At 65.0% G+C, this 17,183-nt stretch overlaps 2 protein-coding genes across 2 annotated transcripts; both read left to right on the top strand.

Moving 5' to 3' along the window:
* The first annotated feature begins 18 nt into the window (after positions 1 to 18).
* On the top strand, positions 19 to 14,216 carry LOC119107275 (E3 ubiquitin-protein ligase UBR2). The gene is made up of 21 exons (XM_037230697.1): positions 19 to 23; positions 513 to 682; positions 1,257 to 1,408; positions 1,914 to 2,024; positions 2,227 to 2,415; positions 2,965 to 3,114; positions 3,658 to 3,850; positions 4,585 to 4,772; positions 5,254 to 5,408; positions 6,393 to 6,565; positions 7,400 to 7,509; positions 7,850 to 7,954; positions 8,582 to 8,689; positions 9,423 to 9,566; positions 9,988 to 10,147; positions 10,638 to 10,851; positions 11,324 to 11,492; positions 12,505 to 12,642; positions 12,676 to 13,160; positions 13,570 to 13,756; positions 14,184 to 14,216. The coding sequence occupies exons 1-21, from the start codon at positions 19 to 21 to the stop codon at positions 14,214 to 14,216; spliced, it is 3,339 nt and encodes a 1,112-aa protein (XP_037086592.1).
* Positions 14,217 to 14,796: 580 nt separating this feature from the next.
* On the top strand, positions 14,797 to 16,997 carry LOC119107274 (uncharacterized). The gene is made up of 4 exons (XM_037230695.1): positions 14,797 to 14,844; positions 15,652 to 15,752; positions 16,500 to 16,694; positions 16,992 to 16,997. Exons 1-4 carry the CDS (start codon positions 14,829 to 14,831, stop codon positions 16,995 to 16,997), a joined length of 318 nt encoding a protein of 105 aa, XP_037086590.1. The 5' UTR covers positions 14,797 to 14,828.
* Positions 16,998 to 17,183: the final 186 nt, after the last annotated feature.

Genomic DNA, 17,183 nt, shown 5'->3' with positions numbered 1-17,183 from the left:
CTCGCAATTTTATCGACGATGGAGTAAAATTGGAAAATATGTTTTTGTTGCAGGCCAAAGCGTTGGGAAATGCTTTGTTTTTTAGTGGATTTGGCCACAATAAATTGGACCTTGTGCCTACGTGGTTTTCCAATACCCAATCTATCTTGGTTAATGCGTTTATGCCGCGCGTTCGGCTAGTGCAGGACGGAAAAAGAACCGCGCGAGGTCACGTGACGTAGATTCTTTGCAGCCTGCGATAAGCTCTAGCCTGCGGCAACAGCTTGACTGCCGTTTATTTGAAGACGTACGCCGTGAGTTTTGTGACGTGCAGAAGAACGGCGTAAGCCACGTTATGCATGGCTATGTGTATCCGTGCCCGTGCGTCGCGTTGTCACAGAAGTTACCGCAGTGGAGCCTGTGCATCCGCCTGTGGTGATGTGTCCGCGCCCGGCCGCCCTGGTGCGTGTGTCGCCTGCCCCTGCGGCTGGCCACCGCGGCGCCTCTGTAGCCGGCCGCTGCCGCTGCCGCAGGTACCAGATGTGTGTGTCGCTGGGCATGGGCGGCTACTGCGACTGCGGCGACTCGGAGGCCTGGAAGCGGGACCCGTGCTGCGCGGCTCACCATCCGGCGGCCGGGCCGCAGCCAGCCGCCGCCGCCCGGCCGGAGCTGGCCGGCAAGGCGGCGCTGGTTTTCAGCGCCGGTGAGATCCCCCCCCCCCCCCCACCGCCTCCCTTCTTCCTTTCCTGTCACCCATCGTGTCTTGCCGGTGCCCGATGCACTCCCGGGCCAACTGTAGCTCATCAGACGGCATCAACACCGGCCTGCTTCATATGTCATATTTTCCGTCCGTCACTGCAGTCTCTGCGGGCAGGACGTTATATCCGATTGCCACTTTTCCGCGATGGCTGGTGACATTTATCCCCGACAACTGCGCCTGATTTCCATGACTGACGCCTGCCCTCCAGCCGGCGTCAGTCATGGAAGTTATCTGCGGGCAGGACGTTATATCCGATTGCCACTTTTCTGCGATGGCTGGTGACATTTATCCCCGACAACTGCGCCTCATTTCCATGACTGACGCCTGCCCTCCAGCCGGCGCACCTGCAGCCCGCGTGAGGGTGTTCACCAGCGTGGCGCGTTCGCTGACGCCCCGGGCCACCTCCGCGCGAGAGGGTCCACCAGCTCGCCACGTTCACTTACGCTCCCGGGCCACCTCTGCGAGAGGGTGTCCGCTAGCACGCCGCGTTCGCTGAAGCTCCGGGCCACCTTCACAGCGGTGCAGTATGCGCTCTGCGTGTTCACCCCCGACGCCTCGTTGATGAAGATGGTGCCGCTAGACCTGGACCTGGGACGGGAGCATTACCCGACCAGGAACGTGCGCTACGCCGCTACCCTCTACAACTTTGGCGTCTCCGTCTACGACAAGGTCAGGGCCCCACCGAAAACAGCGGCAGGCCTGTTGTAATGCGTGTTTGTGGCGGCTGAAGTTTGTGGAGCGGTTTGCGTGTCTTTTGTCTGAGCGTCCACGGGCCTGCCGGGCGGACTGAACCCGTGCCTGAGCATACGGCACCATTCCGCAAACCAGCGAGCCCCGGACTGGGCGCGTAAGGAAGGCAGGACGGATCAGTACTGTGCTGGCGGGTTCAGTTGGCGCCCTGGGGTGGTGGCGTTTTTGCTCTCGCCACAGGTGCGTCGTGGTCAGCGCTGACTGTCACAATATGGTGGCACAGGTGTGCTAACAGCTGCCCGGTGCGTTTGGGGCCCATGGGGCCGGCCGGACGTGGGGGGTCTCCGTGACGCCTCTGCAGGACTGCGCGGCGGCGCTAAGCCACGGTGTGCAGACCTCAGCGTGCCCTGACGACGACGCCCGGCCACACCCGGGCGTCCTCTGTCCTCCGTGACGCGGTGCCGACGGCTCCACTGACCGGCAGGTGGCCGAGACGATCACGTCCTGCACGCGCTGCTCGCCGGAGGAGGCGCGCGCCGCCGCCGCCGCCGTCCGCAGGGAGGGCGTGGCCATTCTGCACTACAGCGACTTTAACGTGAGTCGGCGCGTCGGAGCGGGAGGGCGATGGCGGCCGGGGCGTCCAGAGGCCGACGGCCCCCGCTCCACTACCTCTGGAGCCAGCCGGCGGCACGGCGCGTGCGGGAGGCAGGCGTGCCTGAGAGGCCGACTGGGCCCGCACACTGCCAACCCTGCTGTGTTGGCGGTCCCGTGACCGACGGCGCCTGCCGCCGCCGCAGGGCGCCGACGAGATGCGGAAGCGGCTGAAGCTGGACCAGCACCGCTCGCTGCGCCGCACGGAGATCCACGTGGTGCACGCGCACGTGGTGGCGCACCAGCGGTTCGTGCTGCGGCTGGTGCGGCACCTGCGCCAGCTGCTGGAGGACCGGCCGGCGCTGCGACCCATCTTCAGCGCCGTCATGGCGGAGGTCAGCACAGGGGTGGGGCAGGTGGAGGTGTCGAGACGGGGTCAAGGGGATCCAGCGCGGAGTCGAGAGGGCGGAGGGCGGATTGCAGAGGGATGTCACCGACACGACATTGTTCAGTGGAAGAATACGTGGATGACAGCGAACTGTATTGTGCCAAAGCGTCGCTCATCTGCGTGGTAACACGCTGTCACTTCGATCCCACCCCATGACCTCTTGCCTCGAAATCAGAACCATTGGTGCCTGTTGGTTTGCCTGGTGTGTTTAGTGCGTCGTGCCGTCTCGCCGTGTCTGACCGCTGGCTGGCTGCTGGATGCTGGCCTAGGGCGGCTGCTGGTCGCTGGTTGACTGCTGGTCGCTGGCTGCCTGCTGGCCGCTGGCTGACTGCTGGCCGCTGGCTGACTGCTGGCCGCTGGCTGGTCGCGGGCTGCCTGCTGGCCGCTAGCTGCCTGCTGGCCGCTGGCTGGCTGCTGGCCGCCCGTGGGCCGCTGGCTGACTACTGACTGGCCGCGGGCTGGCTGGAGCGCTGACCGCCGGCCGCCTGGCCGACAGACGGTAGGAGGCTCCGGCTCCTTGCCGTGCCTCCTGGAGCGGCTCATGGCGTGCGATTCGCGACAATGGAAGCAGATGCGCCACGAGACCCACCTCCTGCTCATACAGGGCATGCTTATGGACATCGAGTCCAAGAAGTTCTTTGCTGAGGTCAGTGAGCCATGTGAGGACCAGCTGTGGCGGACGAGCTTTGCCAAATATATCGAGGACACCTTCCGCTGCGCCAGGCTGTTCGCCAGGTGTAGAAGCTTGGCCGCGGACTCGGCATCTTTGTGTGCTCGCGTGATGGCTCGCTGGGCTCCGCTCCGAGGCTGGCCGGCGACGGCCGCTCGGTGGGCGCGCGGCACCCTTGGCGGCGCGCTGGTGCACTGGTCCCGGGCCGGCGGCCGTGCGGCGCGGTCACGGCCCGACCGGTGACGGCGATCGCTGGCAGCGGCCGCTGTTCGGTCGTGCGGTGGGTCGAAGGCGCACGCGTTCTGGAGTCGAGTCCGACCTGAGCCTAATGCTGTATGTGTGGCTGCTGTTGTTATCGACCGTCGCTTATGAGCAAAAACCTCGACTCCTTGTGAGTGTGTTAGCCTTTTGAGGAAAGCGACATGCCGGCAGCAGCTGTTCTGCGCGGCGTGCGTGTGCGTTTTTGCCGGTGGCGTTTGTGGCGACGTGCCTCCTCTAACTTGGTGCTCCCTGTGGCAGGTGTTCACCAGCCGCTACCAGGAGCAGACGCTGGACTCGCTGCCGTGCCGGGTACAGGAGCAGGGCACGGTGCTGGACCTCTCGGTGCAGATCTACACGGTGCCCTCCATAGCGCACCACCTGCTGGCCCACCACAACGCCTTGGCCGTCGTCCTCGGCACCATGGTGGACGAGTGCTCCACGTATACACACGGTACGGTCGGCTGCCGTGCTTCGCATCGCCTGGCCTCGCCTCGCCTCGCCTCGCCTCGTCTCGCCTCCGTCACACGCGTTGTCATGACAAACGCCATCTGCATGCGCAAGCGTGCTTTGAAATAAACACAAAGCAGAGTCAATTTGAGTTTCGTCCGCGTGAGTTTTTAAAAATTTCGAATTACATTATCACCGACTCTCAAGTCTAGCTTTGAAGACGTAAACTCTTGAAAGCTCACGCACTTCTCGAGTTCAAGAAAAATACCTTTGCAGTCGAGTCATTTGTCTACTACAGCTAGAAAGCTGCGTCCACTTCGTGTGATCTGGTTATCGCACCATCGAAATAAGTCCTCCGCCTTTGCAGGAAATCCAGTGTTGACGCCTATCCCCACAGGAACTCCATTGTTGACGCCTTCCCTGCCCCGCAGCAGGTTCATTGCGGACCCCTCTCCTGCCCCCCCCCCCCCGGCAGGAGTTCCAGTGTTGGCATATCCCCTGCCCCCCGTAGGAGGTCCAGTGTTGACGCCTCCCCTGCCCCCCCCCCCCCTTATATGAGGTCCAATGTTGACCCCTCTCCTGCTCCCCAGGATGTCCAGTGTTGACACCTCCCCTGCCCCCCCCCCCCCCCGTAGGAGGTCCAGTGTCGACCCCTCTCCTGCTCCCCAGGAGGTCCAGTGTCGACACCTGCCCGTCCCCACAGGAGGTCCAGTGTTGAACCCCTGCCCTGTCCCTCAGGAGGTCAGCTGGTCCTCCGTGACGTGTCCTCGGACGTGGACGCGCGGCGCCGGTTCGACCGCCAGCTCTCATGCCTGATGGACGCGCGCTACCTGCTGAGCGTGGTGCCCGACGAGCGGAGCGAGGCGGTGCGCGCCGGCGTGCGGCGCGGCCTGGACGCCTTGCTAGAGCTGCTCTTCTTCTGCGAGGTACCCGCGCGAGGCGGGCACGCGCGGCTGGGCGCCGCACCTCAGGGCACACACGGGTGGTGTCCGACGTCCGGGGATGACGTAGGGAGGCCGCTGGCTGGGCTACTAAGCTCCCCTGTGTGACACTGGATGCTTGGCCTTGGTCACTGTGACTACCCCTCTGTGACAAGGATTGGAAGCCTGTTCGAGCTGTTGGGGTGTTTAATGAGTGTGTGTGAGGGGGGGGGGGGGGGTCACGTAAATCTTTGTTGGCTAAGCTGGCTCCCTCGTGCAGCTGCGCAATGTTTCAAAATCGTCACAAATTGGGGGAGGAGATTCCTTTGCATTATCACCACCGTGACCTGTCAGTTATGGTCACGCCTAAGAACACTTGGTGCAAAGTGCGAGGCTATGGAGATTGACGTCCGCCCGCGTGTGGTGCCCGTCCCGTCGTCTGCCCGCCGCCTGACGCTCATTCCGCCCCCCGCGTCTCGGTCGGCAGGGCATGGAGCCGGTGGTGCGCGCGCAGACGGCGCACGTGCTGTACGACACGCCGTACGAGCTGCAGCTGACGGTGGCGGTCAGCCTGGCGCCGCTGGTGACCCAGCTGCTGGAGTGGTGCGCCGCCGACCGGCAGCTGCTCGTGTACGCCTACAGGTGAGTGTCCGCCGACCGGCCGGTCAGGCAAGACAGCTGGTCAGGGACGGCTCAGCCGGACCCGGACGGTGGGGGGCTCCTGCCCGCCGCTGCTAGATCGCTGAAAACAGCTAGTTCGTTCTGGCGACGCTAGTTTATGAATAACATTTGGATATTTTGGACACCTGGAGCGTCCACTCAGGGGCCATGTCACGTGGGATCACATATCATGTCTAGCTGAGTCCATGTACCTTATTTACTAAACATTCTTGTATCTGGCGACGCGTTTTGCGCTGTACCAGCAAAGACAATTAGTGTGACTTTACGACTCCCTCAGTTGCTGAGGCTATGTGGTGTCGCCCGCCTCTCACCCTGACAGTGGTAGTGGGTGCTGCTGGAGATCAAACCCGGGTAGACCTCTGATTTCCCAAACGCACAGCTTAACCACTACACAATCGGTGCCCTTACCAGTAGCTGATCGCTGTTCAGTTTTTGTGTAATACTTTCAGCGCTTCCGTGAACCTCGCTTTTGTCATTTGTTGATGTTGACCTTTTCCTGTTTTTCACCTGCGCTGGGTGGCGTTTTTTTTTTTGCCAATTTGTACTGAGCCGCGCCAACTGTGCTGATCCGTGCTGGCTTGCGCGGCGTCAAAGACGTGTACCACCGATGCTGATGAGCGGCAGGCGCCATGCCCGGGTGATCCGCGAGGCTGCTAAATCACCGACACGAGCCTACTGTACCCCATTCTAGTCAGCCACGCGGACCTTTCCTGACCTGACCTGTCCTGTCCTGTCCTGTTCTGTCCTGTCCTGTCCTGTCCTGTCCTGTCCTGTCCTGTCCTGTCCTGTCCTGTCCTGTCCTGTCCTGTCCTGTCCTGTCCTGTCCTGTCCTGTCCTGTCCTGTCCTGTCCTGACCTGACCTGTCCTGTCCTGTCCTGTCCTGTCCTGTCCTGTCCTGTCCTGACCTAACTCGACCCAACCTGAGATGATCTGACCTGATTGCAGCGCCGTCCTGCGCAAGCTGCACGCGCGGCTGCCGCCGGACAAGTACTTCCGTCGTGACCGGGCCGCGCTGTTCGGCCGCTCGCTCAGCGTCAGCCAGTACACGGTCACCACCATCCCGGTGTCGCTGGAGCTGCCACTTTCCCGGCTGTTCGCCGGCCTCCACCTGCACTTGGGTCAGTGACACAGACTCTCGGGAGACGGTGCTACAGGTTCCGGGCGCGGCACGGGGCTGGTGTCTCGACAGGGGTGGTGGTCGGCTGCCGGGAGACGGTGCTGCAGGTACCGGGCGCGGCACGGGCTGGCGTCTTGACAGGGGTGGTGGTCGGCTCTCGGGAGACGGTGCTGCAGGTACCGGGCGCTGCACGGGGCTGGTGTCTCGACAGGGGTGGTGGTCGGCTCCCGGGAGACGGTGCTGTAGGTACCGGGCGCTGCACGGGGCTGGTGTCTCGGCAGGGGTGGTGGTCGGCTCCCGGGAGACGGTGCTGTAGGTACCGGGCGCTGCACGGGGCTGGTGTCTCGACAGGGGTGGTGGTCGGCTCCCGGGAGACAGTGCTGCAGGTACTGGGTGCGGCACGGGGCTGGTGTCTCGACAGGGGTGGTGGTCGGCTGCCGGGAGACGGTGCTGCAGGTACCGGGCGCGGCACGGGGCTGGTGTCTCGACAGGGGTGGTGGTCGGCTGCCGGGAGACGGTGCTGCAGGTACCGGGCGCGGCACAGGGCTGGTGTCTTGACAGGGGTGGTGGTCGGCTCTCGGGAGACGGTGCGACAGGTGCCGGGCGCGGCACGGGGCTGTTGTATCGGCGGGGGTGATGGTCGGCTCTCGGGAGACTGTGCTGCAGGTACCGGGTGCGGCACGGGGTGATTTTGGACACCGGCCTACCCCATGACTGTCACCCGGCCGCCTGCCCCGCCGTGGCGGGCTGGGCCGCGGGGGTCAGGCTCCCCTGGCACCGCCCTACCCCATGACCGCCTCCCAGCCGTCTGACCGGGCGCTGCCGTCCGCCACAGCCGCCCACGGCCTCAGCTACGGCAGCGCCGAGTTCGCCTCGCTGCCGGAGCGCGTCTCGCCGCTGCAGCTGCTCGAGCGGCCACTGCGCGCACTCGTGATGGATGCCCAGGTGAGGACCGGGCCGGCGGCGGCCGGCGGGACCGCGGCCGGGACAGGGGCGCCGCCGCCGCCGCCGACCGAGCCACGCGCTGACAGCGCACCAAACGCTCAGCTACCTGTCTCAGCTTGACTGCCCGCTGTTGCGCGCTGATTGCGTCTGTCGTCCGTGTGCGGCGATCGGGCGGCGTTCCGTGGGCGCCGGGGAGTCGTTCCCATGCCGGCTTTCCCGGGATGTCTGCCCGCTGTGATGGACCCGGCTGTACCCCAGCCACGCCCCGGTGCCCGGCGGTGGGGCGGAGCTTGAGGCCGGCGGGCGGACGCCAGTCCAGTGAGCGGTCGCCCTCCGGCAGGTGCGCGCCGGCCAGTGGAAGCGGAACGGCCGCTCGCTCGAGGTCATGTGCAGCTGGTACTCGCTCTCCATGCAGGTGGTCGACATGCGGGACCGCGACCTGCAGGTACGTCTGTGGGCGCGCCGGGGCTTGTCGGCTTCACCCTCGCCGTCACGCGGGCTCCGTCCAGCGCCGGGGTGACGCGGGGCAAGGACTGGACGGTGTCACTATGGACACGGATGGAGTAGTTGTTCGGTCTGTCCTCACCTGGCATGCTTGTATCTATACGACGTCTCGGCCAGGTCATTCTCCAGCCGTCGTCAGGTGGTGTAGAGTCTTCAACAGGACTGATCAATCCATTTCTATTTTGATTGGTCGCAACGTGCGCACATACTAGTACGCCACACACTGACGATGGTCCGAACAATTATTCCATCCGTGGTACTAGTACGTATCAGTGCGTATCAGTACTAGCACGTCTCAGTCGTTCGTTAGAACTGTGACGGCGCGGTGTCGTTGCATGACGACACAGTCTGTCCGCCCATAGCTGCCCGGTACGGTCCACGTCCGTTCGAATGGACGGCACCCAGTGCCTTATGTCCGTTGGGCGCCTTGGTTTCCGCGCGAGCTGTTGGCCGGACATTAGACCAGTTGTGATACCGCGGGCGCCATCAGACGGCGGCCGCCTGCTGTCGGGCCGCGGTGCCGCCGGCCGGTGCCGGCCCTGACCGTCTGCGACGCGCGGGCCCCCAGATGGCGCAGATCTGCGCCTCGCTGCTGGACAGCGACGAGTTCGTGACGACGCTCATGTTCCGGCACGGCGCCAACCTGTACCTGACGGCCGGCGCCGAGGGGGCCAGGGTGAGGCGGACGCCCGGCTGCAGGCGCTGCTAGCCACCGAACGCGAGGCGCCGAGTTGGAGAGCGAGGCCCGGCGCGGCAGATGGGGTGGTCAGGGGCGGACCTCTCCCCGGTCAGGGGCGAGGCGCCGAGGCGGAGAGCGAGGGTCGGCGCGGGAGATGGGGTGGTCAGGGGCGGACCCCTCCCCGGTCAGGGGCTAGGCGCCGAGGCGGAGAGCGAGGGCCGGCGCGGCAGATGGGGTCGTCAGGGGCGGACCCCTCCCCGGTCAGGGGCTGGGCGCCGAGGCGGAGAGCGAGGGTCGGCGCGGGAGATGGGGTGGTCAGGGGCGGACCCCTCCCCGGTCAGGGACTAGGCGCCGAGGCGGAAAGCGAGGGTCGGCGCGGCAGATGGGGTGGTCAGGGGCGGACCCCTCCCCGGTCAGGGACTAGGCGCCGAGGCGGAGAGCGAGGGTCGGCGCGGGAGATGGGGTGGTTAGGGGCGGACCCCTCCCCGGTCAGGGTCTTCACTAGTGTCGGGGTACGGTGAGCCGTTGTGATAGCGCGTCTAGGTCAGGTCACCGCCGCGCGGATGACGCTGGACTGATTCATGTGTCGTGCCGGTTGGCGCTTCCTTAAAACCAAGTGTCTGCGGCCGATTCTGTGGCCAGTCTATGGCGCGCGTGTGGGGTCGGTTGCGTGCCTGGCTGTGCCGGGCGCCGCGGGCCGGGCCTGACGGACGCCACCGTCCGCCGGCAGCTGGAGGACGGCGCCGACCGGGACATGCGCGAGCACATGGAGAACAACATGGCCGACTTCCTGCTGCTGCTGATCCACGTGTTCGGCGAACGGTTCCACCCGGGCGTCGGCGAGGTCACCAAGGAGCAGTGTGTGCAGAACGAGGTGCGCCGTCGGCCTGTCGGGCCGGGGACAGGTGCCGTCGCGTGGGATGACACTGATCCCCTGCCAGTTTAACTCTTGGAACGTCACTTAGCTCGGGTAGATGTGTGGTTTTGCACCGTCGCTGTCCTCCCGTCAGTGTATTGACGTCGACATGACGCGCACAGTTTTCGTCTTGTTTGAGTCGCACCAGTCTCACGAGTTTCATGCTGCGGGACCCATCGACCGCAACATGATAAGTCCAATCTGTGCCCACGCCCATTCGGCATCGGTGCGGTGGAAGGCCCACCACCTGCACCCGCACAAGTGGCTTCGTTCCTCATACACTGTGCGTGCCCCATCGAGCCCCGCATGTCGTCATCTGTTGTCGGCCGTCCAGCCGGCACGCGTTCGTCACCGTGCCCGCCGGGCCGCTCCGTTTCAGGTGATCCAGTTCCTGTGCGTCAAGCCGATGGCGCACTCGCAGGTGGCCAAGCGGCTGCCGGAGGCGGACGTCAGCCTGCTGGAGACGGCCGTGCACCAGGTGGCCGACTTCGCCGTGCAGGAGGACCACCGCGGCCTACGCACCTACCAGCTGAAGCCAGGTGCGCCGTCCTCACGTGGCTGAGCACGGCTTTTTCGCGGCGCTGTACGGTTCAACAACCGGGCGTGTCCATGTTGTTACGTCTCCCGACAGACAGTGCAGTGTGGCCTAGGGGGTCTGCACGGCTCGGACGAACGGCGAGCGAACACGCTGGGGGTGGCGCTCTGGCCTGGCCGCCGGGGCCGTCTGTTGTAACGTCTCCCGACGGTGTGGTGCGCTGCCTCGGGCTGCTCGGCTTGGACGGACGGCCGGGCGGACACGCTGGGGGTGCCGCTCTGGCCTGCCCGCCGGGGCCGTCTGTTGTAACGTCTCCCGACGGTGTGGTGCGCTGCCTTGGACTGCTCGGCTTGGACGGACGGCCGGGCGGACACGCTGGGGGTGCCGCTCCATCCCAGCCGCCGGCCGGGGCCGCGCATTCGCCCGCCACCGCTGCCGCTGCCGGGTCGGCAGACCGGCGGCGGGCGTCTTACGAGTGCGGCGTCTCGTTGCAGAGTACTACTCACGCTACAACTGCATGTGGCACCACTTTTCGCGCCACGACCGCTCGCAGTCGGAGCGGCTGCAGCGCAAGAGGCGCCAGGAGACGGGCGACCCGTCGTGTCTGCCGCCGCCGTCGATGCCGCCTTTCCAGCCGTCGCTGCGCGCGGTCAGGGGCGTGCTCGTCTGCCACACCACGCTGCACACCATGCTGGCCGTGCTGAAGAGGTGGGTTGCGGCCGGCGTCAGGTCGGACGCCGCCGCGCGGCGTGGGAGTGTAACGGCACGTGTTCGTGTTCATTGCCGGGCCGTCTCGGTTGTAATGTAGGCAAGCGAACCATGCTTGCAGGACCGACTCTGGAACTCAGAGCTCTAGATGTGGCGAGTGTGAACATTCACGAAAATGCTCTTTGCGGATGTCATGGAATTGGTGCAGAGCAAGGAATAACAATGCTGGAGCGTGCACCCGATCGTGTTACCCAGTCCCTCGCGCCACCACCAGTCACGCTCCAATATTCAAATGCTGACTTGAACCCGCGGCTCGCCGTTCTCCACGGGCGCGACTCCGTGGCGGATGCGGATGGTGCGGTGTACTCTGCATGTGCCGGCGGCCATCGGGCGTGACGGTCCGGACCGGCGAGACCGGCGCGCGACGTCCGCTCTCGTGACGTTCGCCTCCCCCGCCGCGCGGCCTTCGCAGGCTGACGGATGCCGAGCCGGCCGCCTTCTCCGAGGCCATCTTCCAGCGCACGCTCTTCCTGATCGGCATGGCGCTGAACGAGGAGGAGCGTCAGGTGGGCCAGTCGGCCGCCTTCAGCTTCTCGGAGCCCGCCCACCAGGTCGGCCTCGACCGCGCCCTTCGTCAGATGGTGAGCGGGCGATGTACCTCGCCTTCCGAGGACGCGCGGCTTTGGAGGAACGGGACGCGTGGTTCGTAGCCACGTAGTCAGAGCCCGTTAGATGGACGGCGCTGGCTTTCTGGGTCCCTTCGGACTGGATGTGAGTCAACTGGCGGGCGAGCATGTAGGCGTCACTTACACGAACGTCGAGAACAAGAAGAATACACTGCATCATAGGGCCGGCACATGCCGGAACAGGGCGCAGAGCACGGAACATACTCGCGATGCGGACATGGCAGCCCAACCCAGTGACTGTCAGTGGGTGGCACAATATCCCCAAGTATTTGTCACGGTACAGCGGGTCCCGAGTGGTGAACAGGCTACAGAACAGGCCCCGGCGGCGAGCGAGCGACAGCACGTGTAGCGAGGGAAGTGTCGTGGCTGCCCTCGTCGCGTTCGTGGCGGGCTGACGCCTCTGTCAGGATGTTTCCGTGCTATACTGCTCGTCAGGTCACACGGCTCTCTTGAAGCTTCTCTGGTGTATTGTACAGCTCGTGGCACACGTACACACTGTTGACACACACGCAGCGATCAGTAACATCTTTACATGGAGTGGTCGACGCTGCATAACGCTCGCTCAGTTGACATGCTTCAGCTCGTGTCGCTCCAATTGTATTTCAGTGGAACCCTTAACAACGCTCATCATCGCCCGGCACGGTCGCAAACATTTCATGTCGCAATCCATGTCTCCGAAACATAAGCATTGCTTATCATTCGTATACGTTAACCGCATCAAAATTATAACAACAGATCTTATATGAGGGGCTCCACCTTTGCCTCAATGTCTTCGTTTTTCTGCCATGAAAGGTATTCTGCTTCTCGATTTGTATCATCTTGCCATGTAGGTAGGAAACAACTCACACGTAATCTGACCTTCTCTAAATCTTCGCGCGCACGGTTCCCTGGTACCCCTGATCGCGTGAGCCCTTAGCTTGATCGTCTCCAGCTGGACGCTAACGGCTGGCGGCCTGTGGACGGTCAGGTGGGCAGTCCTCGCGTCAGCTCCCACGCCGACCTCCTCGCCTGGGTGGTCGCCAAGCTGGACCGGCTGCTGGGCCGGGCGGCGGCCGGCGCCGTGGGCGCGGCCAGCGCCCCCGCCGATGCCGGTGCTCCTGCCGACGCCGGCGCCGAACAGCAGCGGCGCCGCGCGCAGGCGGCCGCCCGGCGCGCGCGCATCCTTGGCCAGATGCAGGCGCAGCAGAAGAAGTTCATTGCGCAGAACGTGGCGGCGCTGGCCGAGGAAGAGGAGCGGCCGGCGGCCGAGGGCGGCAGGCTGGCGGCGGCTGGCGGCGGCTCCGCCATGGACCTGAGCGAGTGTGCCGGTGCCGAGGAGTGGCCCGTGTGTCTGGGGCCGCGGCAGACGGCGCGGCCGGCCACCGCCGCTGAGTACACCTGCATCCTGTGCCAGGCCACCGAGCAGGTGTCCAGCACCCGCCCGGCCATGGTGATGGCCGCCTTCGTGCAGCTGTCGACTGTGCTATCGCGCGACCGTTCGCCGGCCGGCGAGCCGCCCACGCTCTTCGTGCCTGCCAGCCTGCACCGGCTGCCGCACACCTCCAGCTGCGGGCACGCCATGCATGCCGCCTGCTGGAAGGCGCACTTCGACAGCGTAGCCAGGGAGCGGCGCATCCACCCCAGGTGAGGGGCGCGGCGGCGCGCCGCGGCCGGCCAGCCTCGAACGGGCCGAGCGGCGTAGTCGGCACTGAGACGGGAGGCTGCTCGGCTGCGGAACATCGCAGGATACAGAGTCCGACTTCTTCTGCTATCAGATGTCAGTGTTCGAGAGTGAGCAAACAGCGCAGCATCGGGCGGTTTGCGGCTGTAATGGGTTTCGTGATGCTGTGTTTGAGTCCGCCAGCGCATAAATCCCGAGACCTGCGATATGTTTCGTTTCTCCGCGCGGGCTGTGGTGTGTCGCATCGACGCAACACGGTGTGTTGCGTCGGTATCATGGTTGGTAGCGCGACTTTGAGGTGCGTTCCTTCACCAGCCGTATGGCCACTGGGCGTATTCGCTGTGCCGTGACCGCGATGTCGTCGCCCTCCAGGGTGCATTACCTGTCCGGCTTCGACGTGCAGAAGCAGGAGTTCCTGTGTCCGCTGTGCCAGCGGCTGAGCAACACGGTGGTGCCGCTGGTGCCGGATGGCACGCGCCGCCGGCCGGCCGGCGAGCGCCCCAGCGGGGACCACATCTCCGTCTGGCTGACTGGTCTGCTGCACGCCAGCACTCTCTCGGTGAGGCGGCAGCGCCGGCTGCGCGCGCCGCCGGGCGCACGGTCACGCCGCCGGGCGCACGGTCACGCCGCCGGGCCCGCGGTCACGTCGCCGGGCGCACGGTCACGCAGCCGGGCGCACGGTCACGCCGCCGGGCGCACGGTCACGCCGCCGGGCGCACGGTCACGCCGCCGGGTCCGCGGTCACGTCGCTGGGCGCACGGTCACGCCGCCGGGCGCACGGTCACGCCGCCGGGCCCGCGGTCACGTCGCCGGACGCACGGTCATGCTGCCGAGCGCACGGTCACGCCGCCGGGCGCGTGGTCACGCCGCTGGGCTCACGGTCACGCCGCCGGGCCCGCGGTGACGCCGCCGGGCGCACGATCACGCCGCCGGGCGCACGGTCACGCCGCTCGGCGCACGGTCACGCTGCCACATGTGTCGCTCAGGCGAGGACTGCGCGCCTGTGTTTTGGGCGCTAGTACCGTGTGTGTCCTGTGGGTGGTGAACGTGACGGTCGACCCCGGGCTGGGGGTTTATGAATGGATGCCTTTCTGTGATGGTCACGTCTTTGTGTATGGCTGGGAAGCCGCTCATGCGTTGTGGTCGTGGTGAGCAGCCTCGGGCAAGTCGTACACAGTGGATGGGGTATTCGATAACAGCTTGTCCGCTTTCGTAGTTACACACAAACCAGGTGGGACATCGTGAGGGTGCGTGCATCCTGAGTCGTCATGTCATGCGCGAGCAATCCGTGTGGGGATCCTGGGGTCGTCCAAACCGGCGCGATGCCGCGCTTGGTTGGACTGAATAGTTTAATTACCGCACTGCTGCACGCGAATAGAAACGGCGTCATTGATCTCAGCGATCAACACGCGAGATATTCCTTATTTCGTTTGGTTTCGTCACGACCTATGTTCATTTGGCATAAATCCCCGCCCTGTCACAAGGTCAAACCGTCACTTGGCGAGCAGCGGCGGGCACGTGACCTGACCTGACCTGGTTGGCAGGAGGAGGAGGCGGTGGCCGCCGCCGAGCCGCCGCCGCCGGGCGAGGAGCGGCCGGCCGGCGCCCTGCTGTCGGCCGTCACCCACCACATGTCTCACCGGGAAGGTGAGCTGCGGTGGTACCGCCGCCGAGCCGGCCCGAGTCCACCGATAGTCCACCGATAGTCCACCGACAGTCCACCGATAGTCCATCGATAGTCCACCGACAGTCCACCGACAGTCCACCGATAGTCCTCCGATAGTCCACCGCGACCCGCTCAGCTATTGGAGCGGTCCTAAAGCAAGACATGCCTCCTGGAAGTCACAGTATCTCAGGAAAGCCAATTTGTACGTAAGCAAAACATATGTGCCTCCCGAAAATTTTGTTATTTTGAGACGATGCAGTTCGTGCCCTTGGACAGCAGTACTGGTTCCCCGGCCTCGCGGTGACATCACAGGCTGGCGGATTGTTTTCTTTGAGTGGCAAGCGTAGTGAGTCCGGCGTTTATGACGTGGCCATTTAACCAGTGCTGGGAGACGCCGCTTTCTGGTTCAGGAGGTCTAAGGGAATCGTGGATTTAGACGCCCTGTTAGGCTTGCGCCGTTACGCAGGTGCCCCACCACGGCTGATACCGTGATGCCCTGGGTATCCGAGGAAGGAACACCGCCCGAAAACGAGCGGCCAGAACCATCGTCCCTAAATGCGCTGCTCCCGGCTGCGGCCGCCCGTGAGCGGCGACGCAGTCCTAGCGTGGCGCCTGGCCGTTCGCTGACCCACGCGGCGAGCGCCTCATCGCACCACCGCTCACCTCGCGCTGTCACACCGCCCCGCCGTCTGCCCGCCGCGTGTGACGCTTCGCTGGAGACGGCCGCCGCCGTCGGGAGCGCGGGGCGCTGCCGGCTGGCTGCGACTGACACCGGACCTGCTCTCCAGGCGGTCAGTTCGCGAGCGTGGCGGGCCTGGGTGACCTGACGCCCAAGACGCACAAGTCGGCCCGGGCCATGGCCGAGAAGTTCTGCAGGTCGACGTTCGCGGTACGTCGAGGCTGGGTGGATATTATTGTTCGGATTGTCCCCACTCTGAACGTTCAGTAGAAAGCCGTAAAAGTGCGTAGATATCGGGTACGTATTGGCTGTCTTCGGGGCGTGGCATTTCGTGTTCGGCTGAAGCATTGTACAATTGTGGATTGTGACTGCGGTTGTCGCGTTGCTCTGGGATTTTTAGTGTTTGCTTGGAGGTCCCTGGACTGAATGTAAATTTGGTCCAGGAACTCCGTGGCGACATCCCTCGCGGGCGACATCCTGTTCTCTGGGGCCTTCTGAAAATGCGCTGATTTTGAGAAGATACACTTCTTGAATTTTGACAAAGAGCACTAATGCCATGGCTTCGCGGCAACACCTCAGGCCGGCGACTTGTTTCCCGTGTGTGGCAAGCGGGATGAATCCGGCGTTCGTGAATTGGCCATTCAACCAACGCTGGGCAATACTGTGTACTGGTTCGGGATGTCGAAGGGGATCGTTAATTTCGACGCCCTGTTCGACTTGTGCCGCTACGCATGCGGACCTGTCACGGCTGATGCCGTAATGTCCTGAGATCCGAGGAAGAAACATCGCCTTTAAACAACCTGTCAGAGCCTCCTTCGTTTCGACTCCCTTCTCCAACCTCATCCAGAACGCCCTTGGGCCATGGAACTCCTTGGGCTACTCCGCCGGGGGCCCTTGGTCCCCGGCTGAGTGGCCCACTGGCAGTGGGCGACAGAGGGCGGGCCTCTGTGCCGACAGGCGACGCACGGCTACGCGGCGTCCCGCGTCGACCGGCGCCTGCCGATGGCGGCGCTTCGCTCCTGCGCCTACTCGCTACACGCCACCGAGCAGCTGCTGCGCGAGTCGGGCCGGCCGCTGCTGGCCGAGCCGGGCAGCCGCGCGCACCTCTGCCTGGCGCAGCTAGTGCGCCTGTGCTCCACGCTGACGCCGCTGGTGGCCGGGCTGGCGGCGGCCAGCGACAACTGCCGCGCGCTGCTGCGCCTGCTGCTGCGGCCGGCCGTCGGCGGGCCGGGTGCCCTCCAGCCGGACGCGTTCGGCCTGGTGGTGGCGCTCTGTCACGGTCTGCCGGCCCTGTTCGCCGCCGACGCCGAGCGGCTGCTGGCGCCGGCCGGCTCGCTACAGGTGAGGGCGGCGGCCGGCGGAGCTGACGCTCGCGTGGCAGAGCGGCCGACGCGTGTGGGACGGCAGCTGCCGGGTCCTGCTCCCGGCCCGTCGTGTGGTGGACCACAGCCGTAATCCTGGTGCGGTCGACTGCGGGGGCGTGCGTACGGCGCGCTATTGCCAAGGCATGTTGTATGGCCGATTCGCCATCAGAGTGACTGGGGCTGTCAGGAGTATGCGCCGCGAGCTCCGGCAGTCGGCTCTGCCGCTGCGGCTGGTGCCGGAGCAACTCCCGACCGACTGGTGCCGCTGCTGCAGGAC

This window comes from Pollicipes pollicipes, unplaced genomic scaffold (genome assembly GCF_011947565.3).
Source record: "Pollicipes pollicipes isolate AB1234 unplaced genomic scaffold, Ppol_2.1 Scaffold_6686;HRSCAF=7923_pilon_pilon_pilon, whole genome shotgun sequence".
Lineage (NCBI taxonomy): Eukaryota > Metazoa > Arthropoda > Thecostraca > Pollicipedomorpha > Pollicipedidae > Pollicipes > Pollicipes pollicipes.
The sequence above is the reverse complement of the archived record's forward strand: the minus strand, read 5'-3'. Positions and strand labels throughout refer to the sequence as shown.